Here is a 27,570-nt window from a genome sequence, read left to right on the forward strand (position 1 = left end):
AAGCATAATGGTTGGCTGGAACAGGTCAGTTACCTTACATCTGCTATAACGGAAAGCCTGCAATTACTAATGGAGTGGCCAATTAAGCAAAAGACTGTTAATGCAGATACTTTGAAAAGTAATCAAAAGTGTTTCTTTTAAATTTTAAAAAATAAAATAAAAAGCATTTTGACTACATATTGGTAGTAAATATGTATCTCTGAATATAAAATTAAGGATGCAGTCGATGGGGACTGAAATCAAGCTGTCAGTTTTAAAACTAGTTTCAGATAAAACTAGTCATACACGAATAAGAATGCAATAAGCTGATCATGTTTACTGTTGCGCTTAGGTAAGACACAGAAGCCGCACCATAGATTAAATTAAGGATATTGTGTTGAGTCCTGGACTAAAACACAATGCAAAAGAGTACAAAACTTCAAGATTCATTATCGGACCAAGATAATGTGGGTTTATTTTATTTTTTTTGCATTATGAAGGACAGCATGCTCTTCAATCCAATTCAGACTAAGTATTCCCAATTGTGAGATATTATTAAAAGTTTTGAAAAACAAAATTTCGTTTGAAAAATGAAACAAATAGGATTCCCAGAATCAAATGCAGAAGGTGCCTAGTGAAAATAGCTGGTAAAACCTAATATATGCCAAACACATAATTTTTTTGATTTGGCTCCAAATATGTACTGCGGTCCAACTTAGTACTATGGCAACAATAACCCTGATATCAAGGCAGCAGCCTTGCATAGAAGTCATAGGGGTCAATTTATATAATAAGGTAAGTCGTGTTGTTTTGCTTTTACAGACAAGACAAGCAGATGTATGCAATGCACTGTGCTGGAAAGCCATGCAGCAGTATGTAATATGACAGCAGCCAGTGCTACATTTTATGCATTGCTATGACAACCATATCACAACCAAATCACAATGCGGTGTTAGATGTACAAAAATAAACATACCCATACCATATCTAGTCTATGCCTCTCCAACTCCTGGTAGAAAGAGTTGGCACAATATTATGAAACAGAAATCACAAAGAGTCAAAAAACCACTTTATAAAATCCCCAAAAGTTCCCACTACCAAAGCAAAGCAAATTTACCCCATAAGGTGAAGGAAAACATTTAAGCAGAAATAAATATTTTTTTTAAAAAAAAATAATAATTAAAAAGTAAAGAAAATTTGAAGATTTGCCCTCCAAAATAGTTTAGCTATATTGCATTAAAATAGCATTTATTTTTCTCATTAAGTGTTCGGTACAAACCTGATGCTTCAGAAGAACAGCTTGCTGTCTTCTCATTTCCTTTTCCTTAAAAACATGAAAAAAGAAAATCAAATATATGATAAATGACTCTTTCCCCACCCCACCCCCCACCATCATGTAGGTTTTTCATGTTCTTTAGTCCCCATTTTTCTGTTTCCCCCCCCCCTGTAATAACTTGAATCAGTGTACTGGATACCTTGAAAACAGAATGAATGGAAGAGGGACTGTAATGAATATTAAGTCATGTCAAGATCAGGAGTAAGATTACATGCTTTCCAAATGCTGCAGGTCAATGATCAAGTACGATTTTCATATTCTATGCAACACAGAAGTTGTATGCAATTATCATCCAAATCCTAGTTCCAAACTTACTGCTTGGTTCTCAGAAAGAACCCGAGTTCAGGTTAAAAACGCAAGGGGTCCTTTGTGAATGCACAGCTCCTTCTACGAGCAGAGCAGTAAATTTGGACTCAAACCAGGATCCATCCCAAGAGCTGCATGTGCTTCTGTTTGCACAAAGAAGAGTAGCCGACCCTGTCCCTGCTACAGCCTCTCAGATGGTGCATCTGACCTGAAAGAGGGGTTCACACTGCTTGGGACAGAAATTAAACTAAGGGGTTGGGAAGGTGAAACCCCAAAATCTTTGTTGTGCAGTGCAGATAGAACATAGCACTTTGGTACACTGGCCTTGGTGTTTTTCATTTAAACCATCGGTGCTGCTCCCCAAGAAAATATCCAGAACTAGTACATGCATTTTTCAATGATTTTTTTTTTGACTACATACACACAGACTGTGTATCAGGTAAGCTTACAAACGTCGTGATATTTTTCTAAACACTTCATGTACACATACAAAACATACAGAGACACAGACACATATGCATAAAGAATAAAAGATACTGGATACATTCTAACGATCTATTTCTGTTACATTTTTCACACAATATCATTTGCTTATGTGTTCAATCATACAGTCGTGTGCGTGTGTGTGTGTGTGTGTTTGGAAGATAAAAACTCTGGTGCTTATCTAAACTAACCTTTATTCGTTTCTCGGCCTCCAATAATTTGGCATTTGCTGCTTCTTCCTTCTTTTTCTTTTTTGCCTGTGCATGCAAAACAGGTCCCAAGGTCATGCAATGGCACCACTACAACTTGAAAGTAATCTCAGACTAGAACAAAAGCTTCATGCCTCACAAGGTGCGAAACAATACCACACATAATGTGTACATCATAACAGATTTCCTCCTCAGTACGTTCTGCATTGTGAAAAACTCATGAGTTTTGGTGGCAGAGGGAGTGGAAATGTACAATTAAGGAACACTTTATATATCAAAATGAAAATGTAAAACATTACTGGTGAGGACTGAACTTTCATTACTTTTCTTCTAAAATAGCAGGGTTTTAGGGGGCGGAAATCATTGGTTGATAATTTAAAGCTTTCTAGTGATTGAATATACCTAATCTGTAGACATAATTTCGAGAGCTTAATTAAAGCCAGGGGTAAGGAACTGCTTACTGGCACATTATCAGAACATTACTCCCTGCTTAATGTATTAAAGAACTAGTATGACAACTAAGAATAAAAAGAAATCTGTTGCCAGACAGATCAGAAACTGAGATTTGAAATAGAATTTAAATTTAAATTCCCTCTGACATACTTTATACATGGCATGGATACATTATACAAACCAACTGTTTACAAAACAGAGACTAACAAATCCTTTGAAAGTATAAACATGCACACTTTTTAAGATTAGAAACATGCTGTTCAAATGTCAGCTTCAAAGGTGCTTTCTTAATCCTTGTTGCTTGTTCTGATAATTCAATCAAATCTTTTTATTTCTCTTTTCTGTCTTTGCATTTTAACTTATTGAACACCTATAGAGTTGGGTCCAGAGTTTATGTTCTGCAAAGGGATTCTTCCGTTTGCAGATGGGGCTGCAATCCCGTGGAGGCTCCTGCTAGAGCAAGGAAAAAATATGATTTTCACCAGTTCTTCCTCCTCCTGCACTCTCTAGCATCACCTCCGATGTTCTGTTCAGTCCCTCAGACCTCCAGAAAATTTTTCAGAAGACACAAGGAGCTGCAGAGAGAAGGCAGAATCTCTGATAATCTCTCCCCCCCCCCAACCCTTTCTCCAGCAGGAGCATCCCACCTGCAGAGTCCTGCTCACAGAAATTCTGGATTCAACCCACAGTGTTTTAGGTACATCTCACGCTCCAGAAGAATCCCAAAGAGCACTTATACACTAATGTGTTTATTACTGAAGTCCAATTCATCAGATGTAAAATGAATTTGGTGCACATGACAAAATGAACCCAAGTCTTGAACTTGTTCGTCTTTTATGTGCTGCAGAACGCTTTGCTGTTTTGGGTCAAACATAGCTACTACTCCCATGGATATCCAGGACACATGCACTTCGCTAAAATCTGCATGATCAAATGGTTTTACTGATGTGCCAGACTTAAGAATTTGCAGGTTTAGAGCCATAGTTAAGGATGGTTTGGGATTATTATTATTTTTTAATGACAGACAGTGTGACACTCTGATACAACACTTGATGAATTCCTCTAACAGACTCTTCCTTGCATATTCCACTAAAAGAACTGGTTATACCTCTAATATTTGCTGAGCCCGAAGTTCTTTTTCAATTCTGATTTGCTGAATTCTCTTAATCTTTTCCTACGAGAAGAAAAGCTTTCATTTATTTTAAGCAGCAGTAATAACGGATCATATCCTCTACAGCCCACCCATCCAATCCTGTTTCCAGGATGCGACAACATACCACATTCTGTCAGGCTTCACTAGATAAGCCAGGCTTGATTTAATGTGCTTTGAACTAGCAGTGCAATGGCAAGGGCCATACACCTGCGACATGAAGGGTGCAAAGGATGACCTTTTTGCTCCAGCTGGTTAGGGATTTGCAGGCACTTGTGGTGACAATGTGGTGTTAAATATCTCAAAGGGCTCATCCAGACATCCACTTGTCATGTCCTCCTCCCTCTAGAAAACCCCGGGGCCTAGAACTTCATCTCTTGTCATCACTATCTGCCTCAGTTCATCAAACTCCCTGAAAAAAGTTAGTTCAGGCAGTGGGGTCTGACCTATATCTTCTGCTGTGATAACAGATGCAAACAATTCATTTAGCTTATCTGCAATCTCCTCATCCTCCTTTAGCACACCTTTAATCCCTTGTCATATGAAGGTCCAACTGCCTCCCTAGCTGGTCACCTGCTACTAATGTATTTAAATAATTTGTTGTTGTTTTTATGTTTTATTTTATAGCATATTAACGCAGGTGGCGCTGTGGGTTAAAGCCTCAGCGCCTAGGACTTGCCGATCGAAAGGTCGGCGGTTCGAATCCCTTCGGCGGGGTGCGCTCCCGCTGCTCGGTCCCAGCGCCTGCCAACCTAGCAGTTCGAAAGCACCTCCGGGTGCAAGTAGATAAATAGGGACCGCTTACCAGCGGGAAGGTAAACGGCGTTTCCGTGTGCGGCTCTGGCTCGCCAGAGCAGCGATGTCACGCTGGCCACGTGACCTGGAAGTGTCTCCGGACAGCGCTGGCCCCTGGCCTCTTAAGTGAGATGGGCGCACAACCCCAGAGTCTGTCAAGACTGGCCCGTACGGGCAGGGGTACCTTTACCTTTACCTTAACCATTGAATACTATATGCTTCCGCTCAGTGGGGCTTACTTGCATATATTATTGCAGTCTGAAATACTGTTTTAATGAGCAGCCCCATTTTGTTTAATTATCCTAGCATGGATTACTGAAATTTATCATAACATTTCCCGTAGTTTTCTTTCAACTGCGCTTCCCAATCTGTTGCATGCAAATGGAAATCAACTACCTGAGAGAATTGTTGAAATATATTATGCATTTATAGCAAGCATCTTATAAAGACAAATATATAATTCAATCCTGCGTATGCCTACTCAGAAAAAATCCCACTGAGTTCAGTGAGGCATATTCCCAGGTAAGTGTGTATATGTTCATTTATGGGCAATATGGCCTATTGAGTTCCACAAGACTAACTTCTGAGTTGGCATGCACAGAACTGGGCTGTAAATTTCCTCATTTCACATTCATGGTATATTGTGCCTTCATACTGCCCAGGTCCGGTGTGAGGATTCCTGTTAAAAACTGTACAACCTATTTCACAACCTTAAGGTGCTAACTGTAAATTGATGTTAATAACAGCGGCATAAATGAAAACCAGAATCTAATACTACTACTACTTACAAAAAAGATAAATTTAACATAATGTGTTTAAGATCAGGGTGAAACTGGCAAGGTCTCTCAGATAAAACTCGATGGAACGAACACGGTAAAAGTATCATTCATGCTTTGTCTGACATTGCAGTTTGCTTAATGGTTTATTAGCCTGCTCGTGCCTTCCGTCAGATAAAACCAGAGTGATTCAGTCTTTTGTCACAGCTAACTTACAGTTAAAGAAGACTCTGTTTTGGCAGAAATCCCAGACCAGACCTTCAGATTCTAATGAGTTTGTCATCTGATCCATTACCAAATATATTTAGCACAAAAGCCTTTAAACATGGCTGCCGACATTTCTGACCATTTCTGCTCCCCTTGCCCTTTAACATCAACTTGATCTGTAAACATCCATCAGCAGGTGATGTATATCCATGTTTGAAAAGCAGAACCAGCAGGTTTCTTCATATTAAGCTGTGTGTGAGTCTTTTTAAAATTTATAGTTCATCAAGCTACCAAAGGACAGAGAAGCAGAACAGGCTAGGTTTTCAGCTCACAGTCCTGCTTAAACACATACATGCCATCAGAATAACGTATCTGGTAATGCTTACGGTTGAAACCTGAAAGGCATAAATTACCTGCTGTTTCATTATTTTTATCTGCTCTTTTTGCTTTCTTTTTTCTTCTGCAGCCATAATAGCTGTGAGTGAGAAAGAAAGAAAAAAATGTCAGCAGTAAATAAGTGCAGAATAATGGAAAACTAATATCTATGGATTCAAAAATTCATCCGCGAGAGTCTGCAAGGTTCTTAGAAGTTTAGTACTTACCTTGCTGTTTTTTTGCTTCTTTGGCAGCTCGGGCCTGTTCTTGCTTCTGAAGTTTTCTCAAAAGCTTGATTTGCGCTGCTTGCCTAGCAATTTCTGAAACACGAAGAGAAAAAAAATAATAAAATAAAAATACTAAGGGTACAATAAATATTTCTTATTAACACAAGGTCAATCTTACATAGATCAAAGAAAATATGGAAGAAGTCTGTGTTTGCTTTGTGTGCATTTAGCCTAGAAGTGTGTGATTTGAGGATTTCCTTATCCCATGATTTCATTCAAAGAAATTTTGTGTTGTTAATACCTCAGTATATCTTGAAGGAAGAGGATTAGGTGTAAAAGTGTGTGTGTCTCTGTGGGTATATATGCGTATACACACACACCTCAAGGCATCATGCAATTCCCTTTTTAGGGAGCAGGGTGGGCAAATGAAAAAGTATTACAATAATAATGACTGTCATCTCAGATGCTAAAAGATCAATGAAGGGATTCTTTTTATGTGGAAGTGCCTCCTTCCCATTTAAAGCTCAATGAGGGAATTTATCAGAACGCAGAGGCTGAAATTCAGCTTGCATAAACAGTGGATTCTTAATCACCACATTAAAAAAAATGATTCTGAAACAGCAGCAGGGACCTTATGGCCCTCTAGATTTCGTTGGCTTCCAATTTCTAGCAGCTTTAGCTGCTTCAGCCAGCGTGGCCAACGGGCAGGATGATGGGAGTTGCAGTTCAGCAACAACAACACAGGTTTCACCATCCCTGCTATTAGAAATGTACCTAAAATGCAAAATTCCTCCCAGGTGGGCATGTAGGACCCCCAAAAGAGGACGTGTCTGGGAATTCTCAGATGGATGGCAACCACAGCATGTGCTGTACCTGATAGGAGCCTTTCCACCCAACAGAGGCTGGTAGAGCAGTTCATTGCTAGCAACCACTAGCTGCCACTTCAGGGACACAACAGGGACGGCCAAATTCGTGTATGTACCAGAAACTACATACACGGGTGGCGCTGTGGTCTAAACCACAGAGCCTAGGGCTTGCCGATCAGAAGGTCGGTGGTTCGAATCCCCGTGACGGGGTGAGCTCCTGTTGCCTGGTCCCTGCTCCTGCCAACCTAGCAGTTCGAAAGCACGTCAAGTGCAAGTAGATAAATAGGTACCGCTCTGGCAGGAAGGTAAACGACGTTTCCGTGCGCTGCTCTGGTTCGCCAGAAGCGGCTTAGTCATGCTGGCCACATGACCCAGAAGCTGTACGCCGGCTCCCTCGGCCAATAAATCGAGATGAGCGCCGCAACCCCAGAGTTGGCCACGACTGGACCTAATGGTCAGGGGTCCCTTTACATTTTACATACAGAAATGGTAGCAAAGGCAATGGGAATCTCAACCAACACCATGCAAGTATGCAACTGTGCATTAGCCAGCTGCCTACACTACAAGGAAGGCCAGCTATTCGGTCAGTAACTGAATAGCATGTTGCTGCAAGCTGAGATATGTCCCTTGCCTCCATGGACATCTCACAAGGTTTTCTAGTAGCAACAGGAGCTAACCTTTCCCCTTCACCCACACTAGAGGTTTCTGCCCTGTTGCTCCTACTAGAACTGCTGGGCTTGCGGTGCAGGGAATAAAAGCAACAATTGTGAAGGGAGAGTTGCAAAAACTACAATTACACATGAAATATTTATACACAGCACAGCACAATGTACACGACAAGTTATCTTACAAAAAACAAGACTAGAATTACTAGCAGAATAGTTATGTCACAGAGGCACCTACTTTGGAATCTATAAAAATGTGCTGGTTTATGGAATCAGGAGCCATTGAAATGAGACTATTCAGAAGGTTGGCATGTCCTCTAAAGCATGTGCCAAAGACTGGGATAATTATCCTCCTTCCGTAAGTGTTATGAGCTTGAACTCAGTTCTGTGGTGTTCACCACATTCCGAGGCACTTATGTAAATATACAAGCAGCACAAACACTGATGACAACCATTTCCTGCCCCCACCCCCAGGATGAAGGTAAAGTTCTTTCCATTCTTTGGCACCTATCCACAGAAATTCTCTCATTTGAGGTAATGACAAGGCAGTAGAGAGCATTATATTGGGAAGTAAGTAGTTTTGTAGTCTTCTAGACTGCCAAATATTCTGCTTGCTACTGCCCCTCTCCCCTGAGGAGTCAATTATCTCTAAAGGGTTAGTTTTTCATTATCATTGTCCTAAGTAAGGTTTTGTGCCAGGGATAGCAAGCTTTCAAGAAGATTCTGCTGAATAGATGTGCACACTGTGTAAGAGATGCATTTACACCTTGGTCATATGCAATACCTATGTTTGTGTGTGTCATCAATTTCCCCAAGTAAATTATTGGATGACCAGTTTCTGGCATCCCTGAACATTTAGGGAGTTACTCTTTATGACACTAGATGAAACAAGACTGGGAAGTCTTTTGAGAAAAAATGTATTGGTAACCTGGAGTTTTGCAAGCTCGAACAGTGTCATACATGACAAAGCCTTCCAGACTGCAGAACTAATTGCTTTATAATTAGGTAAATTGGATATACACACAATCCAAAATGTGTGTATGTGTGTGTAAGCCAAGTTACAAGGAAGTGGCTGATGGATGTAATAGGGGAAAACCGATTGGAATGGTTATTGTAAAATATGCAGGGATGTAAGATATGCAAAATGGACCATGGAAAGAGGAGAAGGGAAGTCAATGGATATTTTAAAGTTTGTAACATGTTTAATTGAAACTGTAAAACAAAACAAAACAAATTATTATTATTTTAAAAAAGGAAGTGGAATGTGGAAGAAAAGACAGGAGCCTACAGCTCACATTGTTTTAAAAATATAAACAGAAGCATAGGTAGGGAGGAATTTTAAGCATGTTTACTGAATCATGTATTCACCATAGGAATACTGCAAATGGGAATTTATTTAGGATCGGAATGTGTACCAGAAAAATAATAATAAAAATGGCTGAACCAATAACAGTATAGGAAACAGTCATAATGCTAGAATAATTTATAATAGCAATTTTGTCACAGAGATAAAAACATGACTCTTGATTTAATGACAGCATAGGGCCTTTATCAGGTCACACACACACAGAGACAAACTTCATCTATAAAAAAAGAGAATTGTTTCCCCCAAGGCCAACATTTGAATTGATTTTTACATCATGGCCACCCTAAATCAGGAAAGTATATGTGAATTGCATTTACATATTACTACTACTACTAATAATAATTTTTTAAAAATGATAATAAATTAAAATTCTATACTATCCTTCAAAAGATCACACAAAAATACCTACCGTAATAGCAAACGAAAACAAAACCTCCACAGGTATTTATTAAAATCCATACATATTACCAGGGACATATGCCAAGTACTTGCCAAGAAACAGGACTGAAGGAACAATTAATTGTATCTTATCCTCCTTTGACCTTGGGTGGCATTTAACCATGCTTCCCTCAGAATAGACCCACTAAGATTAATAAAGTTAGCTCCACTAATTTTAATGGTTCTACTCTGAGTAAACCTCAGTTTAATATATAATTTGTTTCTGATGAAGCCAAATATTTTATAATTTTGACTAATCAGAATTCTCCCTTGTTTTGGAAGTAGTAATATATTCTGTTCTTATTTGCTGATAGTATGAAAATGACAAACTCTTAAACAAACAGATAAAACCTTTTGTGGATGTGTTACTGATAACACAGGCAGGAAGCTTGTTGGGCAGGGGAATCCTAAAACTTCTTATGACAGCCTGTAGGGGAGTAGGGGGCTGGATTAGGTGGAGGTATCCCTTTGCCCAGCTCTCCCAGTTCTCCTGGCCTCCTGCTGGCCACCAAATGGGCAGACTAACACAGGCCAGTAGAGAGCCCCAAAATTGGGACATTTCAAAGGAGTATTTTGGAGCTTGAGTGAACATGGAAAGTCCTTAACACAATACATAAAGCAAAAGGCTTCTTTGCTTATTGAATATAAATTGTCTGCAGGTACCTTTTACTACGCGTTGGGAGAAGTTATAATAAAGTCCGTACCTTGGGCTTGTAACTTTCTTAACAGCTTAGCATCTGTGTTGTCAAGAAACTCAGTGGTACCAACATTTGGAGGTCGACCTTTGCGACGCCTCATTTTCGATTCCTCTTTCGCGCGCTGTCTCTCTGGATTCGGTGGCCGCCCTCTACGTCCTTCCATAGCTCTGATACGAGGAAGGACTTCCTCTTCTTTCAGCAAACACCACTGCATCCCCTTTGTAATTAATATATTTCACAGGAAGTCATTATAAACGCAAAATGGACAACAACAAAAATGTGCACTCAGCTGACATGTAAAAATGCACACCGAAGCATATGTCTATATATCTGTGTGAGAGCTGCAAGCTTGAACTGATCAAACTGGCAGATTAATCAGTTTAGGCTTTAATTGCGGCCTAGAATTTTCTCCCCACTCCACCCCGCATGGAAGTTGCCCTGCTCTCCACTTCTCTCCCATTGACACCAATGAAAGTGAAAAGTATTGTTGTTTTTCCCATTCCATAGCAGCTGTATCTCTTGGCTGTTTTTAAAGGTGTCCTGGGGGATGAGGGGTCTTGTGATCCACTCACCACCCTCACTCCCACCAGTGGAACACTGTCAGGAAGTAGGTACGGTACATCTTTGCCAGCAAAACTCTGTAGGCAAACCAGGGTCTTTTCTGGGGAATTAGCTGCTGTCCTGCCAGCAACACTTATATACATTTAAAGGCCCCACAGCTAGCATTGGAGTATAAACCTGATTCAGCATATATCTCAAGCCCCTTCGCATCCTTTTACTCTTATTTAAGTTCATTCGTGAAGTTCTGAATAGCTTGTTTCCAAATGAAATTACTTGGCAGTAATGAGTATTTAATGAAAGCGATTAGCTGTTGCTTACACATCACTGTTGCATTGTCTTTGCTCTGTTTTGTCTAACTATTCCATCTGGAAGGGTACATTGAGACAAAAGGCGAACATGTTTCCTAAAAACGAAGTCTCAAATTCTTTGGTCAGCATGATGAAACTATCTTTGATAATTTGTACTTGGGACATTCTTACAATCAATTCACACTGAAACTCATTATTGCCTTACAGTCTTCTCAGAAACATGTTGTGTTCATCTATGGAAATCAGTTTCTGCCTACCATAAAAAAAAACATTTTTAACTGATCTGAAATTTTCAATTTATTTTAATCCCTTCTTCTCACTATCTCATTCTGTGGAAACCTCAGGATTTCTGCTGAGAATGATTCCATTTGCTTACATTTCACCATGTGGCATCTGAACCCTCCATATCCTAAATTCCTGTAGCTTTCAAACACAGCCTTTAGTTTAGGAATAGCTTGCATTTAATTTACACAAGAGAAGCCTAGTATTGTGTTTCTTTATCTAAAACAGCACAGAAGTCTGATCTCTTCTGAACTGTGTATCTCATGGTTTCCTTATAACCCAGTTCTCACGGAGGGGATAAACCAAAGGACCGTAGCTCACAAGTAGACCAGCTGCTTTGCATGCAGAAGGTTCCTGTCTCAATCCATACCATCTTCAGATAGGGTTGGCAATGTCCACTACCTGAAACCCTGGAGAGCTGCTGCCAGTCAGTGTGGACAGTACTGAGCCAGATTGACCAATGCATCTGTCTCAGTCTAAAACAGCTTCCAGTATTTCTATGTCTGTGCTGTGACACTTCAGACTGCAGAGGAAGGCTTACAGGACTGGAAACTCCCCCCCCCCCTACAAAAAAGAAGATCTCTGTGCATAGAAAACTAACATGCCAAGGAAAAGGCTAGACTAGACATCTAGTTTCCATTGCCTTTTAAAATAATTAAACAAACAAACCATATGGCCACAATTAATTTATCACTGTTAACCTTAGAACCAAGAACACAATCTGCCGGCTACCAAGCTCCCTTCTAAAGAAAGGGAGCCTTACAAGACTTCTGTATTTGGATAAGTAAACTGTAACAACAACAGGCTAAATTTATACTTGCTCATTCATTCGATCCCTCCCTGTACCAAGAACACACATCCAACCCAATGAGGCTCAGATGAGCATTGCAGTGTGGATGAGCACCTGGTACTGCAACAGGTTGGACTCAATGGGGCTGATGCTTCCGAGTAAGATACATATAGGATTGTGCTGTGCACTAGCTGCATGTGTAGAATTCTGCTTCCACACACAGTTCTCATTTCCTGACTTGAGTTCACTTATTGCATAATCTCATATTCAATATTTTGAAGCATACAAATTGACCAAAGAAACCAAACACTGGTAAAAGTAAAATTAGGACAAAAGGGGTAATATCTTGCATACCTTTGATTTGAAGTTAATTACATCAGAGTCCGTCATTCCAAAGTTAATTTGTGTGCTTTAAAATTAAGCATGGTAACTCACATGTAACTGGGAACAAGGATAGATTACCAAGAGTTTACTGGTGACGAAGAGCAGTGGTTCAGTAATCCCATCACACACAGTAACAAATGCGGCTTGCAATACCAGCTGGGGCTTGTAGAAGTCACACATATATAGACATATATGAAAGCATGTACAACAAGCACATTTATGCTAGCAAACACTGTAGAAAAAAATAATAAGCTGCTATTTTGAATGAAGCACGTTGCACTTCTCATTAATGCACACACATTACAATAAAAAGTTCCCTAACACTGAAGAGTTACTTACCTTCATTTAGTGTTTTCCAAAGTTCATATTCTGTATTGCGCCATTCTAACTCTAATGCACCTGTTCTCATATTTTCCAGGGTTCTTAAATGGCTCCTGCCTCCACCCAAAGTGAAAACAAGGGTCATGAATTCAGAGCTATCACCCTGAATAAACAGAAGGCTGATCTTGCTTGCCTGGCTGGAATCAATCTAAATGTGCGTCTGGCAAAATCTAACCAATGATGTACCAAGAACTAGACAGCCAGAGTCTCCTTGAGAAGAAATCTAAAAGCAATTTGATAGAATTGTCCTCCTGGTTTTCAGTACATGTGCTTGTATGGTAATGACATTTCAATGGAGACATCTAACATATTTTCTTTTTGGTGTGAAACCGTTTCTACTAATCAAAACTGGAAGAAAGATTACCTGGAACCCTCACATCCCCTTGCACACTTAACATTTATTAGCGCAGAACTCTTTCCAATGTCCAATAACACAGAGTTGTTAGGGGAGCATTTCAGAAGGCAAAGTACTCTACGCACAACTCCTTTCAATGCAGGGAACCCTGCACAAGGATAGCTAATAATTTGGGGTGTGTCTAATAACACTGCGGCCATGCATCCTAGCAGACAGAATACTGAGGGTTTTTTTTATTTCAAGAAGAGACTCAGACTCATAATGCATAGGAGTTTGGCAAGAAATGTTGAAGGAATTAATTGAAAAAGTACATGGTGAGTAATTTGTAAAGGGAAACTTGTCAACTGGTCCAACAGTACACTAACATATCCAGACTGCAATCTATAAGCCAAGCTGACTAAACCATGATCTATTATCCTTCTTCACCCCAATTTTAACTGCCATAGTTTTACCCAAGGAGAATTAGGAATTGTTGTTCTGAGATATTCCTGTGATTTTACAAAATATTAACCAACTGCAAATATTACACACTGCTATAATCTCCATGGCTGCCTGGGTGAATCCATGACAGTAAAAACAAGGGGGAAACCCAACCTCAGGGTAACTTGGTAATTTTAATGTAATGGCTTTCTGTGCAGAATCCTGGGAACTGTAGTTGGTGGGGATTCTGTGAATTTGCTGTCAAAATCTATAGCCTCACTCCCAGAATTAAAGTTCCTCATTAAGGAAATAGAATGACTGCTATAGCTGCAGCAGTACAGCTATACCCTGAGGCCTTGTTCTCTTAAAACAGCAGATGAGGTGGCAAACTTGTTCCGTGAACATTCCTCACTGTAAAAAACAAACAAACAATAAAACCCCTCCACAAAATAAAACTGCATGTCAAGGAAATATTCTCTAGCCAGGCTTTTCCCCTGACATGTTGGCTTTATATCAGTAGAGAGGTTTTTGAATAGACAAACGTCAGTCAAGTGAGCCCCAATCTGCAGTCTGAAGTTGTCAAGAAATAGGTTTGCCTCCTCATCGGCTGTTTATGTGAACTAGCCCCAATATCTACAATGACTTACATGTACAGCTATGCTTTACTGACCACTTAAAGGACTGAGCGCTAGCAGGGGAAGCCGTATTGTTCAATTCTCCTTCACCTACTGGACAAAAACCAAGACAGTGTCATTTCCCAAGTGTGTGGTTCTGCACCATTTCCTGTTTTGTTTTGTTTTGTTTTGGCAACACCTGGCTTTGTAGGATGTGCCCTATGTGGGGAGGGTATAGTAGGATAGAGCCATGAGCAAATTGCTCCAATAGTTCAGGGTAGTACTTGGGAGCACTTGGCAGGTATCTGCACACACTTAGTTGTACCTGTGGGAAACTTGCCTTAAAAAAAGGGGAGACCATATACAGACCCCATATTCCCAAACTATAAGGAATGAAATACTGCCCACTACACAGAAAGAAGTTATGTACTCAATTATGCAAGTAGTAAGTGATGTAAGACAAAGTATAGGGTACACAAAGGCACATTTAGGTTAAGAAAAGGTTCCCATTAGAGAAGTCCAAATAAGGTAAGACAGAAAGGGGGAGGACAGACGCAAATACTTAGAACTACAATCCGGTGTATTTGCACCTGAGAGTAAGCCTCATTGAACTCTGTGGGACTTAATTTCCAAATTAACCTGCAAAGGATTGTGCTGCACGTTAGCTAAAACAGAGAACAGTGTCTCATAGATGAAACACACGCACAAAAAAATGTCCTTAAAAACACACATTTATCATATCCTCCCTGGGGTTTATTGTCCCCTCCCCAGTCTTATTTATGTAGACTTTACAGAATTCATCATACATTCTCCACACTGAACAAACAACTCTATGTTTAATTCTATATTTTAGCCAACACCACAGAGACAGCTAAAGAAAAAACATGTGTATGTGAACACAGCTACTTACAATTATCACATATATAAAATAACAAGGTTGATCTCAGAAGCATTTAAACTGATATACCAGTGCTCAAATTACAGAGAAAAGAGGAGACATTCTTAAATGAAATGTATAAGCCCCACCCCTGACTCCTCCCAGTTTTAGCAGAATCATGCTTCCCATAAACTGTATGGCCTTCTGAAAAGAGGGCCTACCTAAAAGGCAAAGGAGGGAGTGTGGACTTGTAATTCGAGTACTGGAATATATACTCAACCTCAAAGGCCAATGATATCTAGATGACTGCAGTTTCCAAATTTAATTCTGCAAGATGCTGAGCACCTGGCAAGGTGATAATGAATTGTGAAGGTTTTTCCAGCACTTTCCAGGCGTCAGGTGCTCAGTCATTCACAACTACTAGTCACACACATGACTGCAAGAATGAACCAGCTAACAATAGCAATGCTCCAGAGTGTAGTAAAAAAAATATTTCACTTAAGATTTATGATACTACGCCTTGGATCAAAGACTTTACTTTTTTAAAAAGCGGATACCTGCGGTCCATCTCTGGCTTCATAGAAGTCACCCACTCCTATTTTTGCACTGAAGCTGAAATTGTCCCTTGAGATATCCATTATTCCATTTCTGCTGAGATACTGAAAAAATCACATATTTTTCCACTTCAGGTTTTAAGTCATTACAACCCAGCTTTGATGTACAAGCTAATGTTAGAGTGAAATCAAATGTGTGGGGTTTTTTGGTGCATATTCTGGCAAGGGGATACAAATTTACATGAGGTCAGTTTAGAGGCAGGTTTAAGGTACATTAGCCTCGCATCACGGGCCATTTTGTATCAAGGAACTTTAGTGGAGGAAAAAGTTCATTTAAATAATTATGTGCATGCTTAATAAGAACCAGAAAGCATAACGTTTAAAATATACCTTTACTACTTCAGGGTACTGCCTTAGCTTCTTGCCACATGGTGCATAATATGCTACTTCCCCTTGAAGGCGGCCACTGAAGTTCCTTATTCTTGTTTCTCTTTGCCAGCTGCAATAAAAAAAAAAAAACATATAAATTTAAAGAGGCACAGCATTATAGCAACACATATGTTGGGAGGAAGTCCCTTTGAACTTACCTCAAAGCAAACATGTATAGAGTTGGAATGCACAGCAGTAATGCTATGTGCACAACTTCCTGAGAGTAAGAGTCACGGAGTTAAATCACACTTACTTCTGGGTAATATATCCACTTAGAGGTGTACTGTAGCTAAGTGGCAGAGCATCTGCCTTGTATTCAGAAGGTATTGGGTTCAATTCCTGTCATCTCCAGGTACAACAGGGAGAGGCCTCTGTCTCAAACCCTGTAGAGCCTTTGCCACTCAGATGAAACAATACTGAGCTAGCTGGATCAATGGTCTAATTCAGTATAAGGCAGCCTCCTACGTTCCTAAGTAAACCAGGTTCCCAGTTTGCCAATAAGCTGTGATGGTGATCGTCATAATATTTGTAAACTTAAGAACAAAGTTGGAATCTAAGAACGCACAACTTCCATTATTCCTGACCAGTGGCCATGCTGACTAAGGCTGGTGGGAACTGGAGTCTGACAATATCTGGATGGCACCAAATTGGCTACCCTAGTTTAGCTTTTCCTGTTGAAATAATCTCAAGTGGTTTGGCTGAGAAAGACAAGGAAGAGTCACTGCTGGTCAGAGTTAATGGCATTGGGCTAGGTGACTTACAGTACCAGGAAGGTCAGAGAGCCTGTGGCACAATAGGTCAGTGTGTCTGGCTGTCAACCAGAAGGCTGGTGGTTTGAGGCCACCCAGGGACGGCTGTGGGTGGAATTCCTGCATTGCAGGGCCCTCAGGGTCCCTTCCAACTCTAAAAGTCTATGATTCTATGACTCCCCAAGTCATATGGGCTATTAAACAGAGCTAGGCATATTGTAGCACGCAGAAAATTAAGCACCAGGAAAAACGTGCCCCTGCAGTCACCCAAAGGCCAAAAGTTCCCCCTTGAGGGCAAACAACTGCTACAGTGCAGCTTACTGAAAAGAGTGTGTGTGAAATCTGAACAGCTGAAGCAGATCAGGAAAGTTTCAATGTAAGGAAAGAATACAATGTGAACTGGTGTTTCAGATTTCAGTTGTAGGATGCAAAGAAAGCTGAGGTGTTGGAAACTGATCCTTAGCCAGGGCCTAGTGAGACGTAGCACAAGAGAGAAGCCTCTGAAAAAATTGTATGCAGTTCATTACCTAGTGACTGCAGTAAAAAGAAAGATGTAGGCAAGATGCAAGCAATGGTGAATGTCAGTAAGTAGAATGAAGGCTTGAAAAATAGCGGATGCTCTACTTCTACAGCAGTCTTGCCAATAATTTAGTTGCTGGAACCCATCCTAAACTTGGCAAGCCCCCTCAGAGAAACAAAAAGGGATGGACGACGCAAAGCACAAAGCATCACAGGAAGCTTTATGACTCTCTGGGGGGAAATTCACCTCTTCAGCAAATTATGTATGAGCAATTGTACCTCCCCCCTCACTCCTGGAACATATTGTGTGATTTGTGGGGTTTGGGTCTGATTCTTAATACAGTACGAGATCTCAGCTTCTTGGTGAAGATTCAGAACTGAACATTGCAAAGAAAACATATGAAACCCAACTCTGTTTCCCCCCACAAAAGGCAAATGGGGGAGCAGGGAGACTTGCAGAGGTGCAGAGGTGCATCAGCCAGAGGGAAGTGGCTTAACTGTTCCAATGCCCATAATCTCAATTTAAATAGTCCAGCAGGTTGCTTTGAATCATTTCCCAGTTCAGACTCCAAAAGTGACAAATGAGCTAGAGAGAAAAAGGGGTTTCAGGAGATGATATGTGGGTTTGGGTTAAGCCCCTTACCACCCACAAATTCTCACACGTGCCTCTTCCTTCATGTAACTGTGGAAAACATGGGCCTAGGAACTTGCATTTGCCAGGGTACTTTTGTCTTCAGTGTTAATAACAACTCATCATGGTCCAAACAAATTGCAAAATCACTACCTTTAGGAATGTTACTACATTACAAGAAACTGGTTTCACAAGTTTAATTCAAAATTGTATCTTACATACCCATACTCCAGAGGAATGCGCAGTTCTCGCTCATCTGTGACTCTGCGCCTTTTTGAAGTACCTTAAATAGAATTTAATGGATTAATTTTAGAACACAGCAAACCCAAATTACAACTGTAATTGTTCTGCTATTTGTTCTGCAATATGTTCTGCTATTTTTTTTTAACAAAAAGAACAAATCAGCAGAGGCTGTCTATACCCCTTTACTTGCTTTTTCCTTGCAACCCGTGTCTTGCAAAAAATGCAAGAAATGAGCAGAACACAATTTGCTAACAATTGCTAGAGTCTATTCTTACCCAGAGAATTTAAGAAATCAACAGATTTAGGAACAACTGTCAACCAAACTATAGATCAACACCCCAGTCCTGAAATCACTTATGTTAGCATGTTTAAGTGAAATAAAAGAAACCCTGTTTCTAGATAATGTCCCCAGTACAACCCAGGGTGTCTGCGACTTGTTGAACTGCTGATGTTACAAAGCAGAGCATCACATGACACAGAGCATCTCAACTGATTTCCATGGAACTTCTTTTCATTCAGTGGGCACACTTTACAGATTTGTGTTCCAGCCTGGTAAAGACATTTTCCTGTTTAATGACTTTCCCTTTTTAATCTGCTTTTTACACACACACACCAAGATTCAAAAAGGAGTGGGGGATTGGTAGGTAAAAAAGCAGATAAATAAGAAACTGGGAGGGTGGGGATCTGATGAACACAAGGAAGAAGGTCCTTACTACCACGGTTCAGGGGAGCTCATTACTAACCCAGCAGAATCTCCATTTTTATTTCCCCCCCTAAAAGGAGCCTGACAATTCTCTGTGCTCTGTGCACACTGTTTTTAGGGGAAGAGAGAGAAGATGAAAGCTTTGTAAGGCACACATTGATGTTGTTGTGCACACAGTGATTATTTGTGTCTAGAAACAGGATGGCAATGTACTAAACTATTTAGTTACAGCTCCCTTTTACAACCTGAATGAACTTCGTTTTAGTAGAATGAAGGAGAACCAATAAGCACACTTGCTTATATTAATATAGTTAAGTGGAATTTTCCTTCACATACTTTGAGGATCAAGGTGTCATGCAGCAAGCCCTTAACCAATGCCCACCTTTCATAGGAATTTATATGGCTCAGAGGTAACAGGTTCAACCCCAAATCCTGGTATCTCCAGGTAAAAATGAATTTGTCAAATCCTCTTTTAAAGCTATCCAAGTCAGTGGCCATTACCATGTTTTGCAGAAGTGAATCAGGCACAGTATCAATGCCTATCAAGCTATTAAAGAAACAGCCCCATTTGTGTTTCAGAAGCAGGCAACTCCTGGGGATGATGTAATGGTACTGCACTGTTTCTACAGTGAAACTTTCCCTGGGTTGTTTATAAGTTTGTCATGTGGATCCAGAGTTGGAGAATCCCCAACACTGTCCAAGCCCTTAGGTAAATACAGTATCCAGGTCTTAATTTGCAATGCTCTACCAAAGAGCAGAACCAATTCAGACTCAGTTGATGCTTCTCTTCTCTTGAGTCTTGGGATGGAAAGGAAGAGGATAATATGGAATAAGTACGGCCAAGCCTGGCAGCCTACAAGGAGAACAGGGAAATCACTGAGGGAGAAAGGGGAGTACTGAGTCATTGGCAGTCATGGTTTGTATCAATTTCCCACTATATCTATCTGGGGTGAAATCAACACATGATGAAGATCACTCTTTCCCCAATACAGAGATTCATCTTTGTATCAGAATATACAATCTTAGGTAGTGATGAAATGCAAGAATTCAATTGAAGCAAGGCCAGATTCTAAGAAGTGCTAAACCAGCCTTCCGCAACCTGGTGCTCTAACGTGGCAATGCTGGCTGGGGCTGATGGGAATTGGGTGTCCAACAACATCTGGAAGGTACTACTAGGTTGCGGAAGGCTGGGCTTAACAGGTGTGGACCCTTCTAGATTTCAATAAAAAACACCTCTCTGATATAGATAGGGATTTTGTTATATAAAATAAACTGCTATACCGCTGTGGGTACTTGAGGAAAGCCCAGGAGAAGGCGTGCCCACAAAAGCTGGTGAGGGAGACTCGGGGCATAATGCGGCTGGAGCAGAACTCGGTGTCTTTGCTGCTTGGATATTAAGTGGTGTCGAGCAAGCTGCAAGACTGATGGAAGAGCTTTTGGCAGAGGATGCCGTTTTGTTCAATTTAATCGAAGACTTCTCTCCTTCCGTATCAGTCTCTGATTCATCGGGTTCTTTATCATCTTCTTCCTCATCATCTTCAGATCCTTCAGTATCAGACCCTTCCGAATTACTATCAGATTCTTTGGGGGAAATGGAGAAGACCATGAATTACAAGAAACTGATATATCCTTATTCCAGCATTCATTGAGACTGGGGGTGAGGGTGGAAGGGACAGGCATTCTGAACTATTTAGTGCAGGGAACAACCAATTGAATGTGATGTATGTTTCAGACCCATTTATTGGTTTCACATCCTGACTCAGATATATAATCACCTTCTTCCTTTGCAATTCACTGTCACCTCCCTTCTACTGAAAGTACTTAAGACTTTGGCAACCCAAAGAAGACCTTTCCTGGCTTGTCCAACTTACGACCTAGCAAGCCAAACACAGCTCCACCAGCCACACATTGTAGCCTACTGAATGCTTGACTAGACCCCTCTGCTGTTCTTTTAGAAGCTTCTTGGACTTTGCATAGGCTACCATACATGTCTGGTAGGTAGGCAGCATGTGGCTTGGTCATTCACAAGTTGTGCTGGTCTGCTAAAGGCTTAACAACTGGAAGCCACCACTGGTTAGTGCAAAACATGCCAGCTCTTCTCTTACCATATTAGGCAAAAAAATTAAGATGCATTTTATCTAAGATGGTTTTGGCTCGGCTACATAGTTCTTAATTAAAATGCTGGCTCCTTCTTGGGTGTACAGAGCTGCATACTATGCAACTGCATTGGGGGAAAATGTCCATTATAACCATAGTATAACACCTAGTAAAACTTACCATTAGGGAAACCTTATTTGGAGCACCAACACCCCAATCCTAGGTGTTTCCACTTAAGCCCACTGTGTTCAATAGGGCTTACTCCTAGACAAGCATGCATAGGACTACAGCCTAAACTATTTAAACTAGTCCTTGAGACCCTCCTCACTCATCTTCCCATACCGTTTTCAAGGCTTCGCACTAGTAAGAAACCTCCATGCATCTGAGCAGTTATCCACTATGTCTCACCCCAGCTACATGGCTCTGTCCCTTCACTATCTCCTAACTTGAAAAGTCATCTCTCCTAAAGCAGCATCAATAACATTTTGAATAAGCTAGGTAAATCAATGTTTTGAATAAGTTAGCCGTTGAGCTGGCTCATCAGTTAACGTTTTCATAATTCTCATTCCAAGATTATAATTTCCATATAGAAACCAGGCGACAATAATTAACCTTATAGCATTTGCAGGAGGGCAAGGGTGTCTTTAGAAGGCTAAAGGCATGCAAAGAGTTTCTTTAAATTAAATAAACCTGATTGACTATCATCAGAATCCTCATCTTCCTCGTCTTCATCCTCATCATCCTCATCGTCCTCGTCGTCGTCGTCATCCTCATCATTTGAATCCTCAGAATCTTTACTGCTAAGAATGTCTGAATCAGTTCCTCTGAATTGTTCAACCAATGATTTTGTGGAAGGGTGGTTGTGTTGTGTTTTCACTGCTGTCATTGTATTATTGCTGACTGCCTTTTCCTTTGCTGGGCCAGGTAATACAGGAGAGGTAGAAGACATAACAGGTGTCCGGTTGCTTGGTGTCTTTTTCCCACCCGTGCTTAAATTTACTGGTGAGGAAAAGGTTAAGCTGCTGGAAGTAGATACGTTTTCATTAACCTTGGGCTGGGATTTGGATTTGGTGGTAAGTGCCAGAGGAGCTTCCTGAATGACGCTCTGAATCACTCCATTGGGCTGATGATTACCTAAAAGTGCATTGGTCAAGAAAGGATTAGAATGGTTGTTTTCTAAAGAGGTGTGTTTTTGATGGGCTGGTGGAGAACTGGTTGGCTTTGGACTTGATACTGCTGCGATAACCTTCTTCAGGTTCCTAGATGATTCGTGGTGTTTCTTCAACTGTGCTGGGAATGTCTGCTTGTACTGTTCCTGCAGAAGCACAAAAGATAACAAAATATATAGCTAAATGCCGTAAGCAATGGGTTTAGCAGATGGGCTCTGAAACTTTCGCTTCCAAAAGGCAGGCAGATAAGATATAAATCTGTGTGGGCAAGGAAGCTGCTTTGAACTTCCTAAGTGAGGCAGGTTGCCTTAATTAAGACTGACTCATTGAGAACTGTGACTCACTAAGAATTTTGCAGGTACAGAATACATTCTTTGTCATTCTCAACAGTCACTACTAAAACTGCAGAATGGAGAGTCACAAGGTATTCCAACAGTTAACGATGGAAGATTCTAGTCTCTGAGACATTTACCTGATAAGAGAAAAGGAGTTACGAAGATTTGTTATGAAAGAAGGGTTAAGGTGTGGTGCTTACATCTGAGTAAAAAGGACTCAGGAATGGGGTGTTAACATAAATCTTAGGGTTGGAGAAGAAAGGCATAAAGCAGGCTTTAATTGTTTAGAAGCATTTGTTTCCATCTTCCCAGCTTTCCCATAAACCTGCCCATTCAAACCCTTCTTGTCAAATATAACCCATGTGACTGTACACCAAATGAAAACCACAAGTGATATCTAAAGCCTAGTTCCAAATCATCTGCATATAACAGCAAAAAACCAGAACCTAGTAATTGAGGATTGTACTGTAGCAGTGAAACAGACAGCATGAGCTGTCAGTAAGTACACTGTTAAGATACACTTTCATGCTCTCTGAAAAAACTTGTGAGGCATTTTATAAATGTGTCCATTTTAAAAACCAAAGGAAAACAAGGGTCTATCAATAGGCAACTAGTGCTTGGCTGTTATGTATCAAACTCTTTTTACATTCATGCAAGTGAAGTTGTTATCACTATACCTTAAGCATGCTATTTCAAGGGTAATGAGAATACCATACCTTCTGCTGAAAACAGTAATAATTACTGAAAATATAAAATGAGTAATCATACAGGATTGCCATGGCAGAATTATGAATGTATTATAAAAAAATGTCCACTATGTAACCCAAACTAAGAAACCAAGGGCAAAAATTTAGGTTAGACTTTTCTAATGGAGTGAATTTTCAATTTCAATTCATCAGTGTTTAGACACTGAGATTCCTAAACAGAATCTGCATATCCAACATCCCAATCTTTCATTGCAAGCATGTCATGAATGGATCACAAAAGCTCCACCTTCATATTCCATTCAGGTTTTTCTGAAAGCTTTCACACTTGTACATGACAGCATAGTGTTCAAAAAAGCAAGAATCCACCAATACTCTGAGAAGGCATGAAGAAAAATGAAATGTCACTTCAACTGTCTTCCTGAAGACCGATTTGTAAAGACTTTGTAAGATAAGTACCTTGGCATTGTGCTCCTCTTAAATTTTCCAAGGTTGGTAGCGCATGTTCATTTTTGCTCCATCTATTTTTCCAAAGGACTACAGTCTACAGCTCTAACAGAGGTTTAGGACATTCCAAGAAGCCAGTAAGAAAGGAACCTGGGCTTTCTTTTGCCTTGCTTGTGAGTCTCATTTAAAGAGAGAGATGTTCAATCTCTCTCTGTAATGGCAGATGAGCACACACACACCTTTGGACAAGCATGGAGCAAGTTCCTCCACCACTGGAGCAACAGTATCAGCTCTGGAAAATGCTGTAAATCATGTGTCAGGATATTTGTTGCATTTATATTCTCCCTGTTCTCTAAGGAGCTCAAGGCAGTGTACGTGGTTCTCGTCACTCGTCTCATTTTGTACTCTCAACAACCCTGTGAGGTAGGTTACAGATGAAATATGGTGACTTGCCCTAGGTCACCCTGTAAGCTCCATGGCTGAACCAGGGATTTGAAACTGGGCCTCCTCAGACTCAGCTGAGCACTCTAAGCACTGCATCACAGTGGCTGACATTTCTAGACTGAATTCTTACTATCTACAGGAAGAATTTTCAGCTACTGATTCTGAGAAGCAGGTATTGAAGATGAACAAAACACAATTTCCAAAATATTGTTTTAAAATTCTAATGTTATACCATTAAGGCTGCATTCCTGAACACACTTACCTGGGAGTATTGTATTCAATGGTGTTTTACTGCTGAGTAAAGGATTGCACTGGAAACCTTAAACTCTTTATAATGTATAGTTTTAAAAAGCAATAGTGTTTAAACCTTCCACTATGTGCAACTAAAAGATCACCTTAGATTTTTATGGATTCCAACATATTTTTTAAAAAATAAAAAACAACACAACAACAATCATGATATTAATGGAATATGAACCCTTCCACAGAGTACAGAATGCGTACAAAGAAAACTTATATATTCTCACCCGGTTTGATCTTACATCAATGGTCAATGGGCTAGGTTCTTCAGAGGTATTTTTATTCCCTGCCTTGAGTAGATCAGGAGAAGGAACTATAAGTTTTAAGAAAGTTTCCTTTTTGGCTTGATTTACCAAAGACAAAGGGTTCACATTGGGCACCAATCCCGTAGACTGTATTACGCTTGTGTGTTTGTTCACAGATTCCTCCTTTGCCTGAGAGCTTTGGAAAATAAAGGGAAGCTGCTGTGACAAAACCTGAGGCTGCTTCTGCTGGGACTGGAATGACGGGTGAGTCTGGCTATCAGACACAAGAGGTATTGGCTGGTGTGTTCTCTTTTCCTGGGGCTTTTCCTGGGATTTTTGTCCATCGGCTTTCATGTCTGGTCCGCTATGCATTAGCACCTGCAAATACAGAAAACGTGTATCTTGATTTCTCCTTAGCTGCATTGGAAGAAGAAGAAGAGTTTGGATTTGATATCCCGCTTTATCACTGCCCGAAGGAGTCTCAAAGCAGCTAACATTCTCTTTTCCCTTCCTCCCCCACAACAAACACTTTGTGAGGTGAGCGGGGCTGAGAGACTTCAGGGAAGTGTGACTAGCCCAAGGTCACCCAGCAGCTGCATGTGGAGGAGCGGAGACACGAACCTGGTTCACCAGATTAAGAGTCCACTGCTCTTAACCACTACACCACACTGGAAACAATATGTAGAAAAGTGAGGTACTGGAAACATAGTGAAACAGAAAATAAATATTTTTATTTTATACACACACACACACACACACACACACACACACACTTAGAACAAACAAACATCCACAAAGCATGCGCGCACACACGCGCACACACACACCCAAGACGTACAACTTCTTTACGCTGTAATAAACTTAAAATAACCTTACAGTATATCTTCTTCAGCTTATTTCCTGTAAGGTCCTTTCACTATGTGAAGCTAAGGTTTGGCTGGGAAAGAGAGCTTTGAAAATTCAGTTACTTTTGAATGTATGCTACACTATCAACCTAACGGAACCCTGGGGTTTGCATTCTGGTTACTGGTTACTGGACGGAGTTAACTGCTATGTGAGGAAAAGAGCAGCTGTAAACAGAATCCAGTAGCCATGGCAACACTCAAGAAGACATCTCAACCTTTGCGACACAGATTAATTCATTTGCCTGATGTCTACTTTATATTTTCCCAGTTTACAATAAAATAAAACGGCACTGGGGTTAGCAGCTTCATAGATTACAGGGCAGCTAATCTCTGGTGCCTTAGTTCTATCTTACACCTTTTTTACTCCTTTAGTAAACCATTAATAGCCACAGTTAGGATGGCTTGTTTCATCTGAGGAACTATTTTTTTTAAAAAAAACAGGCTTCTTTTTAAGAGGAAAAATAATGGTGGTTGCCTCTACCTAGCTTTTACCATACCTAGCTTTTACACATACGTCCATTTAGTTTAAAGCACAGAGAGGATGCCATTGCCAATGCCTGGTAGTACAGTGTTTTCTGTGTTTCTCTTTTTAGACTTGCTTTGTGGTGTTTTTCTCTTACAATACAACTGAAGTGCCAGCATATTCTGACTGGCTTGGCAAAGCACAATGGAAGCTTTTCAGGGCTACTGTCCCTTTAGTTAGTAGCTTCCTCACCCTTTTCTTTTAAAGCTTCCAGCCAGTGAACCAGTTCAATTAATACATATTACGTTTCAAAAATTCTGAGAAAATCTGACAGTTTTTGCCATGCCTGCATGACAAAACAACAGCAACTTTAACTGCTGCCAAAATAGGTTCTGCACCAACCAGTTCCTCAGTCAACCATATAGAGACTGGCCTGTTTTTTTTAAAAAAGGACTATTCAGTAACATAAGGCAGTTCTTAACTTTACCACACCTTGTTCTTATTTTTCTGCTGTGCTTCACTCTCTGAATCAGAGTCATCCTCTTCGCTTTCTTCAGCACTTTGATCTTCCTCTTCCTCCTCTTCCTCCTCTTCCTCTTCATCCAAATCATCTGAGTCACTGCTACTAATGCCTTCGCTGGAGGTGTCTGAAGAGGAGCCAGAATCACTTTCACTGTTGCTGGAACTATCTACTGCTTTCTTTCTAGACTTCTAAGAGGAAAGATAAAAGACTGTGCATTAAATAATGTTTTAATCATATGAATCACCAGCTTTTACCGATGGCATTGTAATAAATTTCATTCGTTTATTACATTTCTTTAAAAAAGCAAAGGAGGGAAGCATATTAGTGTCCAGTTCTAAAATGCACTATGAACATAATTAAAAGCCCTTTAAGGTGCACTTCACTTTACTCTAGTTAACATGTGCCCAAGGGCAGAGTGTTGGGCTTGAACCATATGAACTCTGTTCAGGTCCTGTCTCTACCACGATATCATCATGAAGTACATGGGAAATTCATTACCCTTCTACCTTAGTTCTCCATCTGTAAAATGGGGATAATTGTGGCCTATTCTGAAGGAATCGTGAGATGCAAAACAAAACTAGCAACTCTGAAGTATTATATAACGGACGTTCATGCTGATCTACTGGGCAGCATGATTTTCAAAGGATTTGTCTCAATCAACTAGTTATTCCAAATGGTAGCTTATCAAATTGGAAGACCATTCTCCTGTTAAGCATAGGGGTGCACAACTGTAACTATTTCAATGTCTACATAGCTGCCCTGTCAAATATGAACTAACACTATTACTAGGCATTGTTGTTCTGATGTGT

General features: G+C 40.3%; 1 protein-coding gene across 16 annotated transcripts in view; it reads right to left on the reverse strand.

Moving 5' to 3' along the window:
* The window catches only part of BAZ2B (bromodomain adjacent to zinc finger domain 2B), a 188,042-nt gene that overhangs the window by 37,398 nt on the left and 123,074 nt on the right, over nucleotides 1-27,570 (reverse strand). For 8 of the 16 annotated variants that reach the window (XM_079975160.1, XM_079975148.1, XM_079975161.1 and 5 more), the window contains 14 exons: nucleotides 26,731-26,949; nucleotides 24,853-25,248; nucleotides 21,917-22,541; nucleotides 20,411-20,710; nucleotides 18,406-18,466; nucleotides 16,246-16,354; nucleotides 15,859-15,960; nucleotides 10,336-10,546; nucleotides 6,297-6,389; nucleotides 6,108-6,169; nucleotides 3,875-3,940; nucleotides 2,296-2,361; nucleotides 1,259-1,303; nucleotides 962-988 (listed from right to left, as the gene is read on the reverse strand). In XM_079975160.1, coding sequence (XP_079831286.1) covers nucleotides 962-988; nucleotides 1,259-1,303; nucleotides 2,296-2,361; nucleotides 3,875-3,940; nucleotides 6,108-6,169; nucleotides 6,297-6,389; nucleotides 10,336-10,546; nucleotides 15,859-15,960; nucleotides 16,246-16,354; nucleotides 18,406-18,466; nucleotides 20,411-20,710; nucleotides 21,917-22,541; nucleotides 24,853-25,248; nucleotides 26,731-26,949 — 2,382 coding nt within the window. Of the gene's footprint in view, nucleotides 1-961; nucleotides 989-1,258; nucleotides 1,304-2,295; nucleotides 2,362-3,874; nucleotides 3,941-6,107; nucleotides 6,170-6,296; nucleotides 6,390-10,335; nucleotides 10,547-15,858; nucleotides 15,961-16,245; nucleotides 16,355-18,405; nucleotides 18,467-20,410; nucleotides 20,711-21,916; nucleotides 22,542-24,852; nucleotides 25,249-25,746; nucleotides 25,906-26,730; nucleotides 26,950-27,570 lie in introns of those variants that run through there. The other 8 variants (XM_079975149.1, XM_079975154.1, XM_079975159.1 and 5 more) reach the window with 5 other exon arrangements.

Source organism: Podarcis cretensis (assembly GCF_951804945.1).
Source record: "Podarcis cretensis genome assembly, chromosome: 1".
Classification (NCBI taxonomy): domain Eukaryota; kingdom Metazoa; phylum Chordata; class Lepidosauria; order Squamata; family Lacertidae; genus Podarcis; species Podarcis cretensis.